At 40.3% G+C, this 21271-nt stretch overlaps 1 protein-coding gene across 6 annotated transcripts in view; it reads right to left on the reverse strand.

Annotated features, from left to right (window-relative positions):
* The window catches only part of LOC124167546 (ETS-like protein pointed), a 592213-nt gene that overhangs the window by 185166 nt on the left and 385776 nt on the right, over positions 1-21271 (reverse strand). Inside the window, exon 1 of one of the 6 annotated variants that reach the window (XM_046545504.1) lies at positions 13035-14100. The exons of the other annotated variants lie outside the window; for them this stretch is intronic. Coding sequence (XP_046401460.1) covers positions 13035-13110 — 76 coding nt within the window. The 5' untranslated portion in view covers positions 13111-14100. Of the gene's footprint in view, positions 1-13034; positions 14101-21271 lie in introns of those variants that run through there. 6 annotated transcript variants of the gene reach the window in all.

Here is a 21271-nt window from a genome sequence, read left to right on the forward strand (position 1 = left end):
AGAATTTTTGGTTGGATTCCACTCTTCTTATTCATTGATGCCCATTTTATTTCCCTAACTTCCTTGGTTTTTTTAGGAGTAAAAAGTTATTTATTGGTTATTTTGTCACTTAACCGTTAACTTACAATGTTTCACGCATCTATTCCACTCCCTAGCGATGCGATGATAAACAAGGGTGGTATAAAAAGACACACTGAGACACGACAATCTTTTCAACCCCTTAATACTGACATGTGTTTAGCCTTTTTGCATTTCGATTCCGAACCCTTCAAGGGCGATAAGGAGGAGTGAAAGAAAAAGGATCTGTTTTTTTATTATGTGCAGCCTTGAATTAATGGTGCTTTTGTTGGCTGTATAGAAGGCATGCATCTCAAACCTACCATTATCGAGGCGATAGGTCGGCTGAATAAATATCCGACTTCATTAATATCGGCTCTTGTTCAGCTTCAAACGTTCCCAGCTCGACCGCCTACCCCCTACCACCAACTTGCCAACCCTTTGACCCGTCCCCTCTGCTGTCTCTGCCCAATGGGGTCCCACGGAGTTATGATTGAAATGCAGATTCAGGGTTACCATGGATGTGCTCCTTTTCTGTCGGAATTTTCCCGAGTTGCCCGGGTTGCTACCCCTGGTCGGTGATAGGCGATCATGGTGTCGCTGGTGTTTTAAACGAAAGAATAACGGAGCCTTTTTTATCAACAATGGGGGGAGAAATATGGTAAAAACGCGTGAAAGATTTTACCACGGGGCCTTCAACAACTCCTCGTTCAAGCGTTTAACCCATTCTAAAGGCCTGGTTTCACGGTACATTAACACGTGCAAGTTAGTGTACGTTTGTGGTAATGATTTTTGTGGACCGGAACGGAACATGTACGAATGCATGAACCAAATTAGAACAGGTTCCATTCTCAGTGCATGCATTCGCACGAGTTTGGTGGTTACACGGTGCATTTTGGCGTTCATTCATTTCGTTCATCGCGTTCATACATTTAGACATTAACCCGTACGTGTTGATGTATCGTGTAACCAGGCCTAAACTCAGAGCTGATTCTGGGAGAAATACAATTTAAAGATCTCTCATTTTAAAAAAAGGAAAAATTTTCTGCTCAATCATAAATATTGTGTTAGCTACATTATTCGCCATTGGAATTACAGCACAAAAGAACAAGAAGTTTAAATCTTTCCTGAACAGAGCTGAAAATGTATATATTTGTGATGTTACTTAGAAGCAACATTGGGTTATACTTAATGGTTTAAGATTTCACTCAGATCAACCTAGACTCTTTCATCATTGCTTAGAAGTTCACCAGGATAAAAGATACTAAGTCTGCTAATTACGGAAGGGTATCTACTTAGCCTTCCAGATTTCCATTGTAAATCAAATGAAACATATAGGAAAAGATGTGAGGTGTTTCTCATTTAAATTCGGCAACACATTATTTTGGATCATAGTGGTCCAATGGGTACAGCATTGGGCTACTTCTCGAAGACTTCGAGGCTCAAATGCAAGCCGTAGCTTTCGTACGACATGTTATGAAACTCGATCCATTACCCTGAAAAATGTGTCGCATCACACTCCTTGAGCTTAGCCCGGTTTGAGCTCTGTCCTCACCCATACAAACCAACCTTCGAGTTGAATTACTGAGTAATTTAAAGAGTGGGTCAATTTTATGCCAATACACTGAGTGCTGCAAAATCTAGGTACCTTCCAATGGCCTGGGATATAAATCTCGTAATATCGATAGACGGGTGGGAAATGCTCATGTTCACGCATAACCTTCCCCTTTCGCCCCCATGTGAGATTTTAATGTACGTACACCAAGGAGGTGGATCCCATAGGAGAGGGAATGATATGGTCTCCTTGGAAACTATCCCAGCTTCACCAAGGGGAGTAGTCAGAGAAGTGGTCCAGAAGAAGAAAGGCACAAGCAAGGAGGTCCATAGGAATTGCTCGTACAAAAATTCAGCTACCTTCTTCGAATGTTCACGGTATTGATAGCAGATCATTGTCAAAAATTTTATGGACCTCAAATTTGAAATTTTTATCTTACAATTTATTTATTTATCTTACAAAATTTTTTATCTTATTGTTAGTATCTTCCAGACATAATTTCAAATTATTCAATGTTACGGGAAATGTCGCCAACTGTTTGCTGTCGATACAATGAGAATTTTATGATGAAAATTTAAGAATTGACAGAGCAATGGGTTACAAAAAAGACGAAATACGACCGATGAGTAATATGTATTAAATGTTAGCAACCGCTTTTCTAGCACCCAGACCAGGCGCATGTAAACGAAAAACTTAGCTAACATATACAGTCGCTCAAGGCAAAATCTAGAGATCTTCTAACATAATGGGAAATCAATTAATAGAAATGAGATATAAGTTTGCGAGTTCGTGGAATGCTCAAACAATTTGCTGTTTAATTATTATTAAACAGCAAAAAAATTATTTCTTTACTTTTATTTCTTTAAAAATTTATTACTTGTTTAAAATTAAAGGTTGATTGCAATTTTCCTCAAATACATAGTTTATGAAAATGAATAGTATTCGTGGAAAATATCCAGTAACTTTTGATTTACTTAGGTGAATTAGTCGCCGCGGACCCACGCGCAACCTTCTGAACCACCTGAGATTCGAGAGCGCGTCAGCCTAGGAGGCGAATCCCTTGGCAGAGCGTACGACGAAGCCCCCTCGGAAACTCCCCCTTCCTCAAGAAGGGGTTGGAGAAGTGGTCTGAAGGGAGAGGAAGGGTGCAGGCGAGCGGGGAGGTCTTGAGAATAAGGTCTGGATGAGAGGTGGAGTTGGGTCGCCTTTTCCTCGGACGTCACTTCTGTATGCAAGCGATCAGAATCTGCCTCGCAGAGGCGGCCTGGGAAGGGGTGAGAGAGTAGGAAAAAGACTTCGAGGAGAAGAAGACGGATCCTCCGAAGGGAAAAAGAAAAGGCCGTCAAGGTGGCCTAGAGGAGGATCCGAATGGGGAACAAAAAATAAGCACCAACCGTCAAGCGACTCGACTGGGACGAGCAAACTTATGGAACGACGGAGGTATTCCGATTCGTCAATAGTAAGTATATTTTCGTGAATAAACATTTTTCGTCCGTATTTAAATGAATAAAAGATCGTAGCACGTTTCCACGGAAAAGTGCTACGATCTTTTATTTATTTAAATATGTCTAACTTCCACCAATTGAAGCCCGAATCTGTGGAACTTATTTTTCTTCCGTTTTGTCATATTTAAGGTAAGGAAAAATACTTGAAAATCAGAGGAAAATGTTTCTACACGAAAATATACAGTTATGCAAGTACGTGCTCCGTGTAAATAAATCGGCCTAAATGGTGTATAATTGCGCAAATGCATGAACGAAATTAGAGCAGGCGCTATTTGGTCATCTCACGTCCACAGTGTCATACCGAAATCAGCACAAAAATAGTCTGAAACAGAAGTGGAAGGTATATACAGAGAGAAACATTCACATTTACGCTTCAAATTGAAATAAAGCGAAATCGGGTGGTCAAAAATAAATAAACATTTAAAAAAATTAAAATAGTACATTTAAAGAAATGTATTCAATACACTTTACTTTTACTCCGCGGTACGACTCGGAAGAATGGTTAAAGCCCCTGAAACTAGTTTATTAGCAAAGAGGCATCAATATTAATGCGGTCGTCCGAGCAATGAGTGGAAGGTAATCAGGATAAGATCTCGGACTCAATGCGGCATTACATCATGCATGCGGGCACAATGTGAGCACTCACATACAGCAAGTCTTTTCCGACCCACTAGCCCACAGGCTGCTCATTCGGCCATTACACGGAGATAGCACGGACAAAAAGAATAAAGCTTTCGCAACATCAAACAACTACAATAAAGTATTTCCGCGAAAAAATACTAAATTTAACATAGTCTGAGGTTTCAGGCGAGATGGAGTGGAAACGCGACGTAATGAAAATGAAAAAGCGGGAGCAATTTCCACAATTTTACGAATTTTAGCGAAACCGGTAGTATTAATAAATGTAAAATTGTGGAAATTGCTCCTGCTTTTTCATTTTCATTACTAAATTTAATCTTAGGAATCAAGCTATTTTTGGATATTTATGGTGCTTGAAGAATGGCCACGACTAAATTTGAGAAATTTGAAAGAGTCGATAAAAGTATATAAATAAATATGAGTAAATTATAATACAATGAGATTTGATTATGGAAAGTAAAAATAAGTAAAATTCTAAGTACCAACTACGTCTGAATTTGGTACATATTTAGGTTTTAAAAGCTATACGTGCAAAAATACGGTTCAATAATCGGCCCTTAGCGCATTTGGTAATTACACTGCAGACCTATTCACCTGCCATATATCGGTTAATAATCGCAGGCAACGTTCCGGCAACGTCGCATAATCTCTAACAAGAGATTGCATGAGCTGATAACTACCTACTAAAAATTTACAGGGACGATCAGTCAAATAGTAGAAATGTTCACCAGTATGTTTTCCTTGATTACATTCAGTGGTAAAACATAAAATTGTACACAAAACATATCTAAACCGAGGACATTTCGCGACCATAATGCGTTTAATAAACATAGAACACAGTCTAATTGCAAAACATTAGCGGGAAGTAAAGAAAAATACTGAAAAATCATCGTAAATAATATACAATCGCCAATTTTCAAACAGAAAAACAATAATTTTCTCCCACGCTGGTTAATGAATATCCTAACTTAAGAAACGCGAACCTCGCTTTTTACAGGTACTTAATTGTCTTGCGAGAAGCGACTGCATACCGCTATCAGGTTATTGGAAGCGGAAGCAAAATTAATAAGGCAAATCAAAAGAGTAAAGTATCTCAATATGTCTACCACTCATTAACTTTTAAAAAGTACCAATACATGCGGATTCATTTGAGTGGGCAAAAAGTGCCGCGGAGACCTCAACGCACGTGGAAGATACGCTATAACTTCGCTCATAGGGTCAAGCCATATCTGGCATGAAATAATATTTGTGCAGCCAAGTCCGTGGACGTAAACAGTTGTGGGTAAATGACCAATAAGCGTTGCGATAACTTGCCTAGTTTATACCCACAAGAGAAGGGTAGTTTTCCATCATAGTATACACGAACATGACATACTGAATAAGTGGTGAAGACATAGATATCGCGAATATCAAGATATAGCAGATAGAGCTACATCGATCGACCCTTGAGTTGAGTCATGTATTCTCAGTGTTATGGTACAAATGAAACATCACTTCATAACAAATTCAGTTTTTTTTCGTGGGAGTAACGAAAAGCATTCTTCAAGACTATTTATTGTCAGACTTTAAAAAGAAGACCTCATTAGTTCGATAACATATAATTAGGGAGCTTAATGCCAAAATGGCATTTAAAAAATCATTTTCCCGAAAAAATGCGACATAAATATTCTGATAAGGAATAAATTCAGACTTCTGGAATACTTACGAGCAGCCGGAGAAGTTGGTAACCTAAAATTACTATTATTACTACCCACGATAAGTGGTCATAACATCAACTCAGGATAGCTTCCTTCCGGTGAAAACTTATGAATGTGTCCATGCGTGAACGAACTATAAATAGCAATTAGACTTTATGACAAAAAATAAGCATTTACCTGCGATTTATGAGGCTATGTGATAATTAGTTTCTCACTATACGTACTACTGAACTTCTCAATTCAAATCATGGACGTAGAACTGCAGCAATTATGCTGGGAATTCACCCCAATCTAGATGGCCATCATTCTACATTCATTCTGGGGTTGAAACCACATCACTAGTGTGCCGTTCTTCATCAACAGCTGAATCATCCCTTGGTAGACTAGCACGTTTTAACAAGTAGACAGAAACTGACGCAGAATACAGTAAGAGCCCGTGGGAATGTACACAACTATATACTGGCGCCCACGATATCACACGGCGTCTGCGCATAACGGTTAAGAAAAATGCCCGATAACATGCATCAGATAGGGCATCTACAATCAATCCGCGAGGGATGACAAATTTATCTAGAACTGGTCCCATTACTAAGAAGATATTACACAGAAGTCTCATTTCAAGAGTAACAACACCGCTTAACCGTTACACCTCCTCGAAAAGTCAGTAAACATCCTCAAACAAGACGTCCACTTTGCGTGATGCTTGGAAGCATCTTATTTGTACTGTTACAGACAGAATAATTCAATCATACCCTTGGACCACTATGTAAACGCCCAAAGTTCAACGAGCATCGCCAATCGAAAATTCCATTGCTTATTTCATCATGGTTTAATGAACGCTACAGAAATATTTTTAACTCACCATAAAAATTGCTAGAGCAATAAAACTATTACGATTTGATGCATCCTGTTACGAATCTAAAAGCTAATAATACTGAAGCCAGCAAGCCATCCCCACAAATAGATATATAGTGTAAAAAACGCAATAGCTTTCGATTCTTTCACAACAAATTAAGCATAGGATACCTCGTAGCATTATAAAAAAAATTACAATCATTGAAGCAAGCTAAGCAAAATTGTTCTTCTGACTTGTAATTCATAAAGGTGTACGTGGAATTTAATTTTTTAAAGTAGGTATCTGAAATAGGATTGATACGGGATGATAGGGATATTTCCTGGGTAGCATTTTTCCTATCTGTATAAAAAATAAAGGCATTTGATGTCTTCATCATCTTCACGATAATAGCCAAGCATATCCTGAGCAACAATTTCTAAATGAAATCTAGCGAAGTATTAACTTACTCGGACTCTGATGCAAGTAGGCTCAAATTATGGAATGGTATTTTTGTATCGAGTCAGCGTTTACGTAACAATTTCATCAATATCCATCGGACAATATAACACTGATTCATTCCAATTAATCATTAAAATTGAAAATTCATGTGTATTAGCCTACACTACCGCCACAAACAAAACATGTCTTGTGACGGAAGTTTATGCTTGGTCAAATATCTAAGAAAGATGATGTGGTGCCTAATACCTCCTAGAAAATCGTGTCTCTTTGGATAACAATTGACGCCAAGCAGTCTGCGATCAATGGAGAGCGATATAAGTAAACACAGATAGAAAAGAGTTCCAAGATAGGAAAACTACAAACATCAAATGAGTGGGTGAGAAGCCAAGGGGTACAAGTGATTACTTTTTTCTAAACAGAGTTAAGTACAGAAATTAGTTAAAGAAAACAAACGAGATGAATTAAATATTTTGTAGCACATTTAATTTTCCACTCGATGTCATCACAGAACAGAGACTCAATCGTATCCCTTGGCAACCAATATTTTGTATATTTTCTCTAACAATTGACTGTACATAACTCTGTTTAGAAAGAAATCACTTGTATCCCTTGACTTCTCACCCCCTCAAATGCGATTTATTTTAATATGAGCTAAAAGAACTCGGAAAGCATTTTAAAAGCAACCAGAAGAGAAAAATAAATAAATAATTTCATTTTGGCGGAGACATTAATGACATCTAAAATTATAAATATCCTCACCTTAAATAATTACTGGAAAATCGGCATTAAAATACGATAATATATTCCCAACTAATTTTTTTTAAAGAAAAATCGCAAGCAGGTGTAGAACATAAAATAAAGATAGGCATTCTTAGTTACTGTGCTAATAAATGGTTAGAAAGACCATTTTGACAATCCTTATCATAATTAAGCTTCCTGTCACATTGTAATACATGACATCAGAATTCGAGGAAACTCTTTTTCCGGGTTCCCACTGCGTCGCAGAAAAGCAAGGAAAGATATGGCAGCAATATTACTAATAAAGTATACCGTTACACGACAGATGTGAAAGCATTCGTATAGTTTCTCATCTATACCATCTCACTTTTATTACATGCTATGTCTCATTTTCAGGACGATAAGCTTCCGTGAACAGAGGCAGGGCAAAAAGACATAGCAGGAATAGAAGGATCAACAACTTTGCTCTTTCCACATAGTAATTTATTAACACCGACCATAATGTTACTCTGTAACGAAACCATGGTCGGTGTTAATAAATTACTATGTGGAAAGAGCAAAAAGTTGTTGATCCTTCTATTCCTGCGATTATGGATTTCCACCAAGTTACGCCCGCTACGATTGATTATAAAAAAAGACATAGCTTTGATTAATTTATATGCATGCACCTTAGGCAAGGAAATAATAGCAAAATCATTTTGCTAACAAAATATGCGAATAATGGCGATGACACAATGCTTCATGGCCCAAAAGGTTAGGTTCAGTATTTTTAAGTAAGGACAACCGATGATACTATTCATTTAAAATTAATGATAAACTAATGGGGAAGCTATAAAGTAGTATAATATGAATAGCTTGTCGATCGAAGGTCACAGTTTCGAGTCCCGCCTGGATAGGTTACCCCCATGAAGGGCTCGGATATATGCTATCGTCTATTATTGGCTGTTTTTGAAACCCAGCTCGTCATTGTGATGTTTTCGGGTTAAATGAGATTAATAAATACACAGTGCTACTTTATTATCAAATTCCTAAACGGCAGGGGGTAGACAACTGAAACGCAGGGGGTACATGCCCCCTGTCACGCACCTATACTCCAAGACCGCCATGTCAAGTGCGTGATTGAATAAGGTACCTCTGTTTTCATATATTCACGACAAATGCGAGACGGAAAAGTGTCTCGACTGGATGAATGTGATCGTCTATTGTTAGTTTTTGTTACGGCACTTGATGCAAAGGCCTTTTGCGCTGTTTTCGGGGGTTCATTGATTGCGTGAGGTGATTTGGCGATTTGTTGATCCCCCATTCCTTCTTAGTGAGACTTCGTGAGATTTGGCTCGAACCCCTCCCTCTAATTTCACGTGAGATTGTTCAAAATGCGTATAATCAGTGAAAATACGTTAATTTCTGCTTCATTTAGGTGCATTTATTAAAAAAAACGATTTGCTTACTTCCTTTATAGTATAGACTAGTCTAGATTAGTATAGACTAGTATTTACGGTAACTGTGTACGCTGTAACGTAAGACGATTAATTTTCATAACCTTTTTTATTTACTTCAATTCTCTCCACAGTACTCCACCAAACCTCTCCTTTTCACATCTCCCTCAACAATCCCCTCTCCCAAACAAACCCTTCACAACCAAAATAACAACTTCAAAAAATCAGACGTTACAACGCTAATTTACGCTGCTTCTTTCGGAAAAAAATTACGTGATACTTGCCACGACCCCCTCTTTCCCCCACGTAAGATTGGATGAGAATTGGCTTGACCCCTTCCCCCCCTAAACGCCTGATGTAAATAATGGATGCCATCTGATTGAGATAAAATAGTAGAAATATGAACAACTAGCGCTACGATATTCCTAAAAAGGTAGGTGTTAGGCAGCTAAAACGTAGGGGGAAATGCCCCCTGTCGCGCACCTGAGTTCCAAGACCGCCATGTTTAAGTCCGTGATTGAATAAGGTAGCGCTGTTTTCATATTTTGTCGGCAAACGCGAGACGGAAACTTGTCAGTAGGGACCCCATCGTGCAGGCACCAGGCGGACACGATTGCCGGCACTGGGGCAGCTTCCTGGCGCGGGCGTAGGACGACGTCGGAGTGCGATGAATGAAAAGGCTTCGCTCACCACAAAACGCGTTGGGAACAAGAGGTGGGAAGCCGTGTGGCGCGTTGACGGAGACGCTTGCGTTCCTCCACTGGCCAACACGAAGCGTGCTCGCCAGGAAGACCCGTATCCTCTCTTGCGGCCACATGAATATCTTGGTGGATTAATTAACCACTTGATCCAACCATCTTGTCTTGTTCAAAACTTGTTCCAAGATTTGCGCTGTACGAGGACGCATTTACCCATTATAACCCAACCCTCGCGAAAATTTGGTAATGTCACGCTATCAGGGAATTAGTACGTTAAAGAAACGGTGTAATTGGATTTTAAATATGGAAGTAGGTGTATCATAAAGTACTTCCTTTTAACTTATTTACTTACAAAAATATACAAAACATAAGAATACAATATAGGTACAATCATGACGTCTATTACTGGATAATGGCACGCAAACAAAACTTCTTTAAAGACAAAAAATATGTAAACATGTCGTCTTCTGTAACTTGCAGGCTTTGAGTTTCTTAAACACAAACATAAATATCACGGAAAGTGCGAACTCTAGAAAATGCTCCGTATAATTGTCCATGCGAAAAATACAGGTTCTGTAGGTACAATTAATGGGTAAAGAGTGAAATTTGAGATTTTATTTCTCGTCGGAAGTCGGTTATTCAACGTTTAAATGATGCTTTATCTATCACTGCAGGAGCAGTATTAACGGAGCACAAACGGAATGACAGAGAAAGACCTTTCTGAAATAATGTATATGATATTGCTTCTAAATGACATAAAAATGTATATAAACATTTTCAGCTCTATTCAGAAATATTTAAACTACGTGTTCTTTTTCGCTGTAAATTTTAATGGTGAAATATGTAGCTGTCGCAATAACTATGTTTGAGTAGCAAATTTTCACTTTTTTTATGATGAGAATTCTTGAAATTTAATTTCTCCCAGAAGCAGCTCTTGGTTAGAAAGGTTAATCTCAATTATCGGATCTTTTCTCGCGACGAATTACACGTTTAAAGCTTAGAGTTTAAAGTCTAATGTGACAGGAAGTTTAATAATGACAAGCGACGTTACAAATGGTCTTTGTAATAATTTATCAACATAGTAACTGATATTTTCACTCTTTATTTTATGTTCTATACCTCCTAGCGATTTCTCTTTGCAAAGGAGAATTTATTTGGGAATATAATATCGTCTTTAAATGCCAATTTCGCCAGTAATTACTTGAGAAATTTCAAAAACTCATCATCATTTCGAAACATACCACACCCCGCACTAACGTTCACTCTTTCCTCAAGAAATAATACCTAGCACCTAGATTGCATTGTTATCTATCCATCTATAAGATTTCATAGCATCACTAGAATAATAGTGCCATTGAGGATAATTTTTTACCAATACACTGCCAAAGGGGTTGTACGGGGATAGCACTAGTGCGGACACGAAATTATTGCGTGCCTCGAGAAGAAACACCCTCTGCCAGAAATCCCAAACATCTGGCACGCATGGCATCAAACAGAAGCACGCAGGGCGGACTGGGGAAGAGGCACGTATCCCAGTGCCTACAGTCAAATTCTAATACATTAATAGTTTACATTCTTTTCCACAATACATCCACCATACAGTTTATCCCGACGCCACAAAATTAAAGAGTAAACAAGAGTAAGTTTTACTATGTTGTCATTACCGTTCTTTTGATTTCTTACTACCTAATCAATAATTCTATAACTTCGACAATTTGATTCTAATCGGACTAGATCAGCAAAAAGTTTATTCTCACATGAAACGTGCTGGTGCATAGTTCGCCCAACGTCTAGTTAGTTTCGGTAAATCTTCAAAAGGACAGTTATGGCAGTGATGACTTGGTAGATAGCATATACACCATTTATAACACGCAAAATTATTCTACAGATAAAGCACCAGTAACATCTCTCATCAAATACTGAATACGAAAGACAAAGCTTAAACGGAAAGCCACAATTTAATAAAGAAATGATGTACATAGTTGAATTATCATTTCATTAAATATAGATTTTAAAATTACCGACAATTGAAACAACAAATTAACAGAGACAAGAATCGAATCAACTATCCATCCATCTTTGAAAATACTAACTCTCTTTATACAGGTAACACGCAATTTTGATTTGCATAAACAAAAGGGTTCTGCTAAACAAACGCATGTATTATGTCTTCAAATATAGAAATTATATTTCGTGCATCCAGAATACATTCATATTCCAGCATTTTACTCGTCTTAATGGTGAATAAAATGTGCAATTACAACTGTAAGGTAAACTGAAGACGTTCTTAACGATATCTGACATTGTTTCGTTACGCTTTTTGACCAGCTGCATCGCTCTTATTTTATCAATGTTACTCATCACCTATGTTATGTTTCATAACCGGAAAGTCTCTCATAATTATCAGTAACCGTGACGTGTGCAGGTGTAGATGTGCTGTAATAAATAGTCAAAATTCCGTTCTTGCTGCGACAAAACGTGCTAGAGACTATCATAAAGGTTAACCACTTAATGGGTACAGACATGGCCAAGCTTTGAAGCTTGTCGGGATTGAGATAAGACATGAAAATCAAAGAAATCATCCACCCATTTTGCTATTGCCTTATGCAATACTTCAACTCGAAGTCCAGTATGGACAGGTGAGGATGCAACACCCCACACAGCCGCAGAGAATTCTCACACATCGAGAGTATAGGGGACAGTAAAATTTCCAAGGCCACCTCGAATTTCGAATACTTTGAAGAGGTGTCAGAAAGCTGCCGACGGGAGTTGAACCCGAGACCATCCACCGAAAAGTCAAGCGCTCTACCGAATGAGATGCAAGCTTGCATAAATAGTAGATGATATATCTCTCCCCAGACTTAGCCGAGGGGTGTGAATACTCAGACACACTTGGGGGCATATCGTCTGCGAAATACGTTGCTCGCTTACATAGCTATGTGAGGGTAGAGTTCTCCCCAACCTAAGACGTAGGCGTGCGAATTGTCATACACACCAGGGGGCAACTCGTCCACCAAACACGTAGCCCGCTTACAATAGTTATGTGAGGGTAGAGTTCTTCCCAACCTAAGACGCAGGCTTTCGAATTTTCGTACACATTAGGGGTCATTTTCTCTATCTAATATGTTGCACGCGTACATAGGTGAGGGTAGAGGCGTTCCCGCACTAATAAGCCGCAGGAGAGTTAATTCGCGAACACAGTAGGGGGGACATCTCCTGTACGCTAATCACCTCACACTTCCCAGTATTTTTGAATGAGATGCCCGCAAGATTACCCGGGATTCGAACCCGGTATCCTTCGAACAGTTGCCAAGTGAAACACCCACAAGACGTCCACGATCTCCATTTCCTTCGACAACAAACAAATACGCATGGCGCATCGTCACGTGCGGTCACCAAGAAACAAAAAACATACCTTTTGGTTTGGCGAAGGGCTTCATGGTTTTGATTCCCATTACGAGGTGAGGTCCGTCCTCCGAGGCAATATACATGTGTGGATCGCGACTCGACACGCCTTCACGGGAAAACACGGCTTGGTGGCACACGGCCACGCTGCCTCGGCCGCCGTAGAAGTCCGGATGATCCGTCTTCGCGGGAGAGGATACGGAATATCCACACACAACACACTGCCAACGACACGACTAGAGCTAAATACTACGAAAAGGACCCTCCTCCACACCTTCAGGAAGATGTCGAGACACCATTGAAGACGGCGTGGGACGGCCACCGTACGGAGGCCGCCGAAGACGAAGAAACCATCGCCACACTACGAGCAGCGCTTCCAACAAAACACGAGGATTCTCTCGCCTTCGACCGGCGTCTTCAAGACACACAACCGAAACCGGGGAGGTTTTCCCACGAAATACGATACGGTCCACGAGCAACTCCCCAAGATCAGGCGGCTTCAGAAGAATGAATGGGGAAGAACAACACACACGATTGTAGTGGGGGTTAAAAAGCTTCACTCCGCTACTCCCACGGTGAGTGGAATATCATGGTCGACGTGACCGGCGATAGACGATGACAACACCAACAACAACAAGCGAAAACAACAACAATGAGTGGATTGGATAGTCACGCACGCCGCTACGCAGTCACTGTCTTCATCTGTTCCGTTCCACACAGCACAACTCCACACGAAAATCTCCTACGAGACGAACGACATTATTGTAGTGGATAAACAAACATGGAGGTCAGGCGTAACGAGCGCGATAACCACAGTCACGTGCACCGTTCACACCCCCGACACGTATTGTTTGTGTGTGCTGGTTGCACTGGATGGAAGGGGGGTGCTCCCCCAAAAACACAAACGCCGGGGGTTAACAAGTGGATGGTGCGGCCGACAACGTCTCTTGTCCACATGGAAAAAAAAGAAGGTGCAGGAACGTAGGTGTGTAGAAACGTAAAACGCGCAGCACTAACACGAGATGGAACGCAACGAAGTGAGCGAACAGTTCCCAGCGCTCCTTCGCGCAACTAATGACGCCACATTCGGTATGGCAAAGGCCTTCCCGTCCGCCTCGTACGAAAGAACTCCCCCTCCCCTATCACCCCTTCTCCGCCCCTCCCGCGTAGGGGGCAGTCCCTTCCCCTCCGCCCGCTCCCACTTCCTCTCCGGACGGCCAGAGTGGGAGGAAACCAAAGAGGGGAGTGAGAGAAGGAGGGGAGGTAAGAACACTTTCCCCTCCCTTCGCTGGCTGCCAGGCGGTGGCCGAGAGTAGAGGGGAGGGAAGGCCTAAGAGAAGAGTTTTATGAATGAATACCCTCGCAGCGAGGTGGAGGGAAATGAAGACGATGGGGGCGGGGGTGTCCTGGGAGAGGGGGTGTTGGGGCGTAAGAGGGAGGAGGTTTGAGGTACAACTCTCCCTCCTTGCCTGCCTGCCCTCGGGCGGAAGAGCGTGAAGGAGTGAGGAGCCTAAGAAGTGGTGTAGGAATGAGTGGATGTATAGCAGAGAGGAGGCCTTGAAGAATACGTGCAGTGTCCGACCCCCTCAACTGCACTGACGTTCTCGCCACAGAGGAACGAGTCGCCGTGGCTACTTCGTGGGGTGTATCTAATCACAGAACACTAGATTTGATGGCGAAGAAAGACTTCGTGAATTTAAGAAAGTATGAAGGAAATATGAGCGATTAGTCGAAAACTGCTGCGGGCGTGCAGAACACGAGACACAGATGCCATACGAATAAGTTTGGGAGCCGCTGGGAGTCTCTGTGGCTGCACGCTAGGCTTATGTTAGATAGGAATTAAGAATAGATGGAGAACGGGTTGGGGTGTTGGTTAGAATGTTGGCTTTCCACCCTATGGATTCGGGTTCAAATCCAGGCAGTGGCGTAACTTGGAATATGCTTTGGGGGGATGAACTGGCCTGGCCGGGAAAGTTTTGAAAAATGACATGCCAAATTATAAATTTTACATCATTTTGGCACTAAGAATTTTAATTTGAGCAGATGCAGTTATTATATTTCAAAACTAAGCAATACTTTTAAATAACTTTTTTTCTCTCTGATACTTTTGGGGGGGGGGGGTCTATCCCCTCATCCCCCCATAGTTACGCCACTGAATACAGACAGAGAATTTTCCGAGACTGCCCGATCCGACGTGAAACATATACATCGTTTTTTTGTTACGTTTCCATTTACGACATGAGACATATTCTTCCCATACCGTCGTACTATGGTAGACGTGACTATGAGAAGAAGATAAAGGAAATAGACTACAAAACAGAGATATTTAAAATGTCATTCTTCCCTCGTACTATTAAAGATAGCAACATTGTCTCAATTAATAGGAATAAAGGCGTCCCTCGTTAAGATGACTCATTGCATATGATTTTTTCTATTATTCTAAACTTGCATGTATTTGCTATAGCAATTACTAACCATAGGTAAGTTTTGTCTAATAAGTATGCATGAATATTTTGCTAGCATGCGTAATATTTCTATGACCGTGCGGTGTGCATGTGGCGGTCCTCTTGAATGCTGCACGTTGGTGATTGGTCACCCCCTGCCAAAAACCCTAAAGGTGGCTCGCAGGGTATTTTGTAGATGTAGATCCCTGATTGAATGTCGTGTGGAGGACAAATCAAGCTCAATACTGGTTCGTTGTACAGGGCATTAAGCCGTAGTCACGAATGAGATATCGATAAAGGAGAAGATAAAAAAAAAACATTCTTCTCAGCGACAGGTCGAGACGTCTCCTGAACAGTTGACGAAACTGTTGTCACGAAAAGAAAACTGTCGCGACGGAAGATGAACGCTGATACTAGATGGCGCGGAAGACTGCAGCATAATGTAGTAAGCTGTTTTTTCATAGTTCTAACCTTGCATGTAATTGCTCTAGGAATTACTAACAATTAGCATTTTTTAATGAATAAGCATGTATATTTTTCTAGTGTGCGTAATATTTCTATGACCGTGCGGTATGCATGTGGCGGTCCTCTTGCAAGCTGCATGTTGGTGATTTTTCACCCCCTGCCAAACACCCTATAGGTGGCTCGCAGGGTATTATGTAGATGTAGATAATTTTAAACCATTCTCCTTTCGTTTTGTTTCCGGTAAAGATATATCAAATAAAGAGAAATATCACCACGATAGCACAGATTTTTATTTACATGCACCTCCGTCTTACGTTTCTGGAATATTCCGAAGTTCGCTGCTCCCATTTCGATGGCCCAAAAAGTGTCGGAATCAGCTCAAAACAGTTACAGCAGCTACACGCCTGCTTCAGGAATAATTGAAATGATATTTTGCTCGTGCCGAACGTTGAATCCTCGCTCCGAAACCTTCAAAATTGAAGGCTTCTGCTCAGAATTTCGCGACCCACACCTTAACCGACTGTCTAATTTTTTTTTTACAACCCGATCGAATCTCAGAGTAGCAGACTATTGGACCCATTCTTAAATCTGGAAGGTTGCAATTGTCGGAGGATGAACCCGTTTTGTATTTTTTTCTGCGCAGCGCAGCAGAGCGCTGCGCCGAAAGATTTCTCATCCGAGATATCGAGAGATCGTAAGAGAGAAATGGCCCGCGGGCTAATTACGGTCCTGGGGCCGCGCCATCCCAAAAATGCCCACCGCGGAAGCATCCATTTTTTCCAACATTTTCGGCAAAATTGTTCCGGTTTAATGAACAGGCGTTTATAAGTTGGGCGCAAAAAAATCATCCATAAGATTGAGATGAGAGAACGGAGAAAGGAAGAAGACATCATTGAGTTATCAAGTTCGCGCTGTTTCTTGAAAAAGAGGAGCACGCCATGAAACTAGATTTTGAGAGAAACAATAAACCAGTGTCGCGGGGTCCGTTCGCGTTGCCTAACATTTCAGAACCACAACTGTATAGGTCTATAATGAGTTTAAATAAAGCTCCCTTAAACTTTACATGTGAAACGACTGTTTTCTGAAAAAGTCAGTCCGAGACGTCTCCAGAACAGTTGACGAAACTTGTCACGAAAAGAAAACTGACGCGACGTAGGTATACCCGGATGAACGCTGATGCTAGACGGCCCGGAAGACTACAGCATAATTTTAAATGATTCTTCTTTCGTATTGTTTTCAAAAAAGATATCTCAAAAAACATGGTAAAATTGTTACTCGACATTAGTAGTAGAATGTAATGATAAATCCTTATCTAGGAATGTCGGACGGCCTAATTATCCGCTTCACAGTAAATTTGAGAATTTTATCGCCTGGACTTCTAATAAAATCACGTCCGTCTTCGTTTCGTTTCCTTGAAAAGAAGAGAATCTTGAAATTGTATTTCTCTAAGAAGCAGCTCTCGGTTAGAAAGGGTTTACACCTTCCGCCATACATCTATTGAGGTGGCTTGAAGAGCAGTATGTAGAGGCAGTAGAGAGTGCAAATTCTTACGGATGAAACACATGAGAGAGCGATCCGAAACACCGTAAATGAATTGGAACTCTGCCCCCATAATTAAAGAACGGTGGAATGTTCGCGGACGCTGTCTTAATGGACGAGACTAAATGTAATCCTTGGACGGAAGAGGGCGAGTCCGAAATAAGAATCGGAGTTAATGAGATTCAATTGAAGGGTGCCGAGCGACTAATGACAACCTTGACATACCGACGCAGGGACGTGAGAGGACCCCCGCTTGACGCTTAATTGAATTAGGAAGGCGGACGGCGGAGCGTCGCCTTCATCTTTCCTCCTGCACCGCGATCGTGGAGCCACCAACCGGATGTACTCTCAACTACCGTTCACACCACGCCCAGCTTACAAACTGCCTAGCAGGATAAACTTTTTCGTTTTCGCGATAAGATTAGGATAAACCCCTTCTTCACCCTTACCGCAGAGATTTTTGAAAATATTGTCGACGATAATGACAACGAACCATTCCGGTTTCATATTTGTGGGAAAAAACGTTATCTTTAACCATCGCCAAGTATCTCTGACTTACCACGTGATGTAAAAAGATAATGCCTTTAACTGTTTGAGCGTCAGCCTGGCAGGATAGATAAGTCCACTAAAACAGTTGGTAAAATGTTGTTAGGCCATATTGGGAGATGATAAAATTAGCTATCGATAAGAGGAAGTAGGAATTTTTAGCTAGAGATACAATCACTAAATAACTTCAAAATATGGAAAATAAACTGAAAAAAGCGAGGGATAAAATCGCCTATCATTAAATTATTTCACTAACAGAGGTAAAAAAATACAAAAAAATAGAGGAAAGTAATCATAAGAAACAAATGCTTTTCCCTAAAGTTTTTTAATAAGCTAAAAATCTATTTCTATGAAGCTCGAATTTCATCTGCGTTCACTTATTCACTTTTATGAGATATACCAATTGTCTTTCTTAAGCAGCTGGATACTAAGTGCACAACCAAATTTTCATTTTATCACCAGAAAGTGAAATAATTGAGCATGATATTACTAACTTCTTAGTAAAAATAGGAGACATTCACCCCCTTTTATTTCAAGATCTCATTGATTAAAACGGTTCCACGTCATTTTGATGAGATGAAGCGGTGCAAAATATCGAGGTGTAAAACGATTAAAATCAATCAATATCTCATAAAAAAGGATGGAATTATGTAAAGGTAATCACAACCACGGTTATTCAAACTGAACTTTACTCCTCTTACTCCTGATTGATTTCCATATCGCCAAGGGATAAATTGTTGAATTTTCATTCAAAAGAGCAAAATTAATAATTGAATAAAATTTTTGAAATAATTGAATTCGTGAATTGAATTAGAACTACGGTTAGAGTGAACATGTGTGGAGATGGATAAATCATAAAATCTCCACGTTCACCTAATTAATTTTTAGTGCTCATTAAGCAAGGTCCTTTACAATCACAATCTCCGACGTAAATACATGTACAAATATCCCGCCCTCTTTGGCAACAATACAAAATATGATGGCTATTTATATTTTGTATTGCTGCCAATTAAACTTATTCGACTATTTTGCATGTTCTCTGTGAAAATGAGGTACCCGAAAAGTCTAAAACGCCTTTGCCTGATTCCGCAATTCAGGACAAACAGAAGATCGATCAAAACTGGCACCTTCGGCGAGCTTTAAATATGACATACATCATATGGCACATACGCATGAGCGTACCCAAGATCAAAACTAGGGGGGGGGGGCAAGCCATGGTCGTTCTGGCTGTAGCATTTTAATTTTTAGCATGGAAAATGTGAATGAAACCAACATCTTAAGAAAATTATAACAGCGCTTTATTAGTTTTTAAAATTATTTGCTTAAAAGCATTTAGGTGCATGTCTTAAACTAATATTAAAGAATAATTGTGCAAAAGATCAACAGAGAAAAAATTTGTGCATTGCGGGTGACTACCGTAAAAAATTATCACCGTGGATAGTCCCGGTATACTTTAAAACTAAAGAATAATTGTTGAAAATTTTAGATTCGATCCAGTCTGATTTTCCTTAAAGACACAAGCGATTTTTGCTACCAAGGGGGGAGCAGCTGCCCCCTCGTGCCCCTCGCTGGGTACGCCCATCCACATACGGTCGCCACATATGTATGACAGATCTATCCTTTAATCGGATTCCACAATGTTAAAAACTGACCCAAGCAGAGTAGTCCACAAAAATTCAAGCTCCCAAACTCGAGGCTGCAGTGGGAAGGAGAGAAGGAGAGGAACATTCGTGAGAAATCGGGGGGGAGGGGGCTTTTAAAATTTGGGAGGAAGGTACACTTTTCCGCGCCAACAAACGCCCGGATACACCAAAAATCTCGAGAGAGAAAGAGAGAATAAAGTGGAACGGGAAAAAGGGAGAGGATAAGAATTAATTCTTCCGATGGAGAAAAGATATTCGGCACACGTTCTTTGAACCCACGGATCCCAGATCGCCGACCTCAACGATTAAAGAAAAAAAAAGAAAAAAGTTAAAAACGTCCGCCAATGAAATGAGCAAGTAAGCAAAGCAACCTTTCTTTTCTTTTCCTGCCCGAAGATGACCCGTTATTCTCTTCCCTCTCTCGCAAGAAGGGAGGACAGGTGCCCTGAGGTGGACCAGCCCAGGATGGGATGAGGTCTCAAGGGGAAGGGATGAGGAGGTGGCGCCAAGGCGGGCAGCTGAGCAACTAAGAGCGCCGTGAAAAGCGGAACGAATCGGGTAGGGCTGTGCGTATAGCTCTCCAACCTTGAGGATGACTATCCAAAATTCGTATTCCGGATCGAATCATTAAACATGTTTGTGGTATCTACTTAAACTATATCTGTGCTACACAGGTGTTAAACGAATTAGTCTGGGAACCACAATAGAGGCAGCGCGCTAGGCTTACAATTAGATTGCTAGCGCAATCGAGAATAGATACCTTTAAGAGCGACACCGCGACCCCACTATATTTCCAGGTCCGACAGAGACGATAAATTAAGAGAAATATTTTGCCGAACGGATAGGCATAGGAGTTCGCTTTTTCCCCGCACGAAAAAGACGTAATTTCGTTAGAACATTTTCTTTAAATGCGTAAACGGTTGGGGCCCCTTACATTCCCTACCACACGCTATTTGATGCAGCTTAGGGGGTAGTATAGTACTTCAATGAGAAAATGTTTTCGATACTAAGCAGGCAACTCCCACCGCTTAGAGCTATAGTGGCTCTTCCAAATCATTTACAATAATAATCCCAAATTTTTCAATCATAAAATACTTCAAAGAGCCAATTACAAAATAACTAAAACTTACAGTGATCTTAAATCTCACGTCTACAAACTAGATACTGTAACATAAAAATTCACTACTATCAGGATGGCTTTCTATTAATAAGTCATGAGTTTAAAATACACAGTGGTGCAAGTGCAAGTGGAGCTTTAAATAACATTAAAAGAACAAGGGAGTTAGTGGCAGAAAGTTTTCACGTTCTCCTTCATATTTATTACTCGTGAAAACATCAATTTTTTATAATAAAGGAAACTTAAACTTAACCATTAAAAGCCTTTTTCGTTACATCCGACCGGTAAATAAAGATGGCAGTATTTATGGGCAACGCTTCAGATATAATTGATCATAAAATACTAATGTATATTACGCATTATAAATTTTAATCGGTCAAAATATCACAACTTCAGGACTCAAGACTGATAAAGAAGTATCAGATTACGATTTGAAAATGTTAAAAAAAAGACTTCAAATCAACCACTACCCATGTTTCTCTATTATTAAAAT

This window comes from Ischnura elegans, chromosome 11, assembly GCF_921293095.1.
Source record: "Ischnura elegans chromosome 11, ioIscEleg1.1, whole genome shotgun sequence".
Classification (NCBI taxonomy): domain Eukaryota; kingdom Metazoa; phylum Arthropoda; class Insecta; order Odonata; family Coenagrionidae; genus Ischnura; species Ischnura elegans.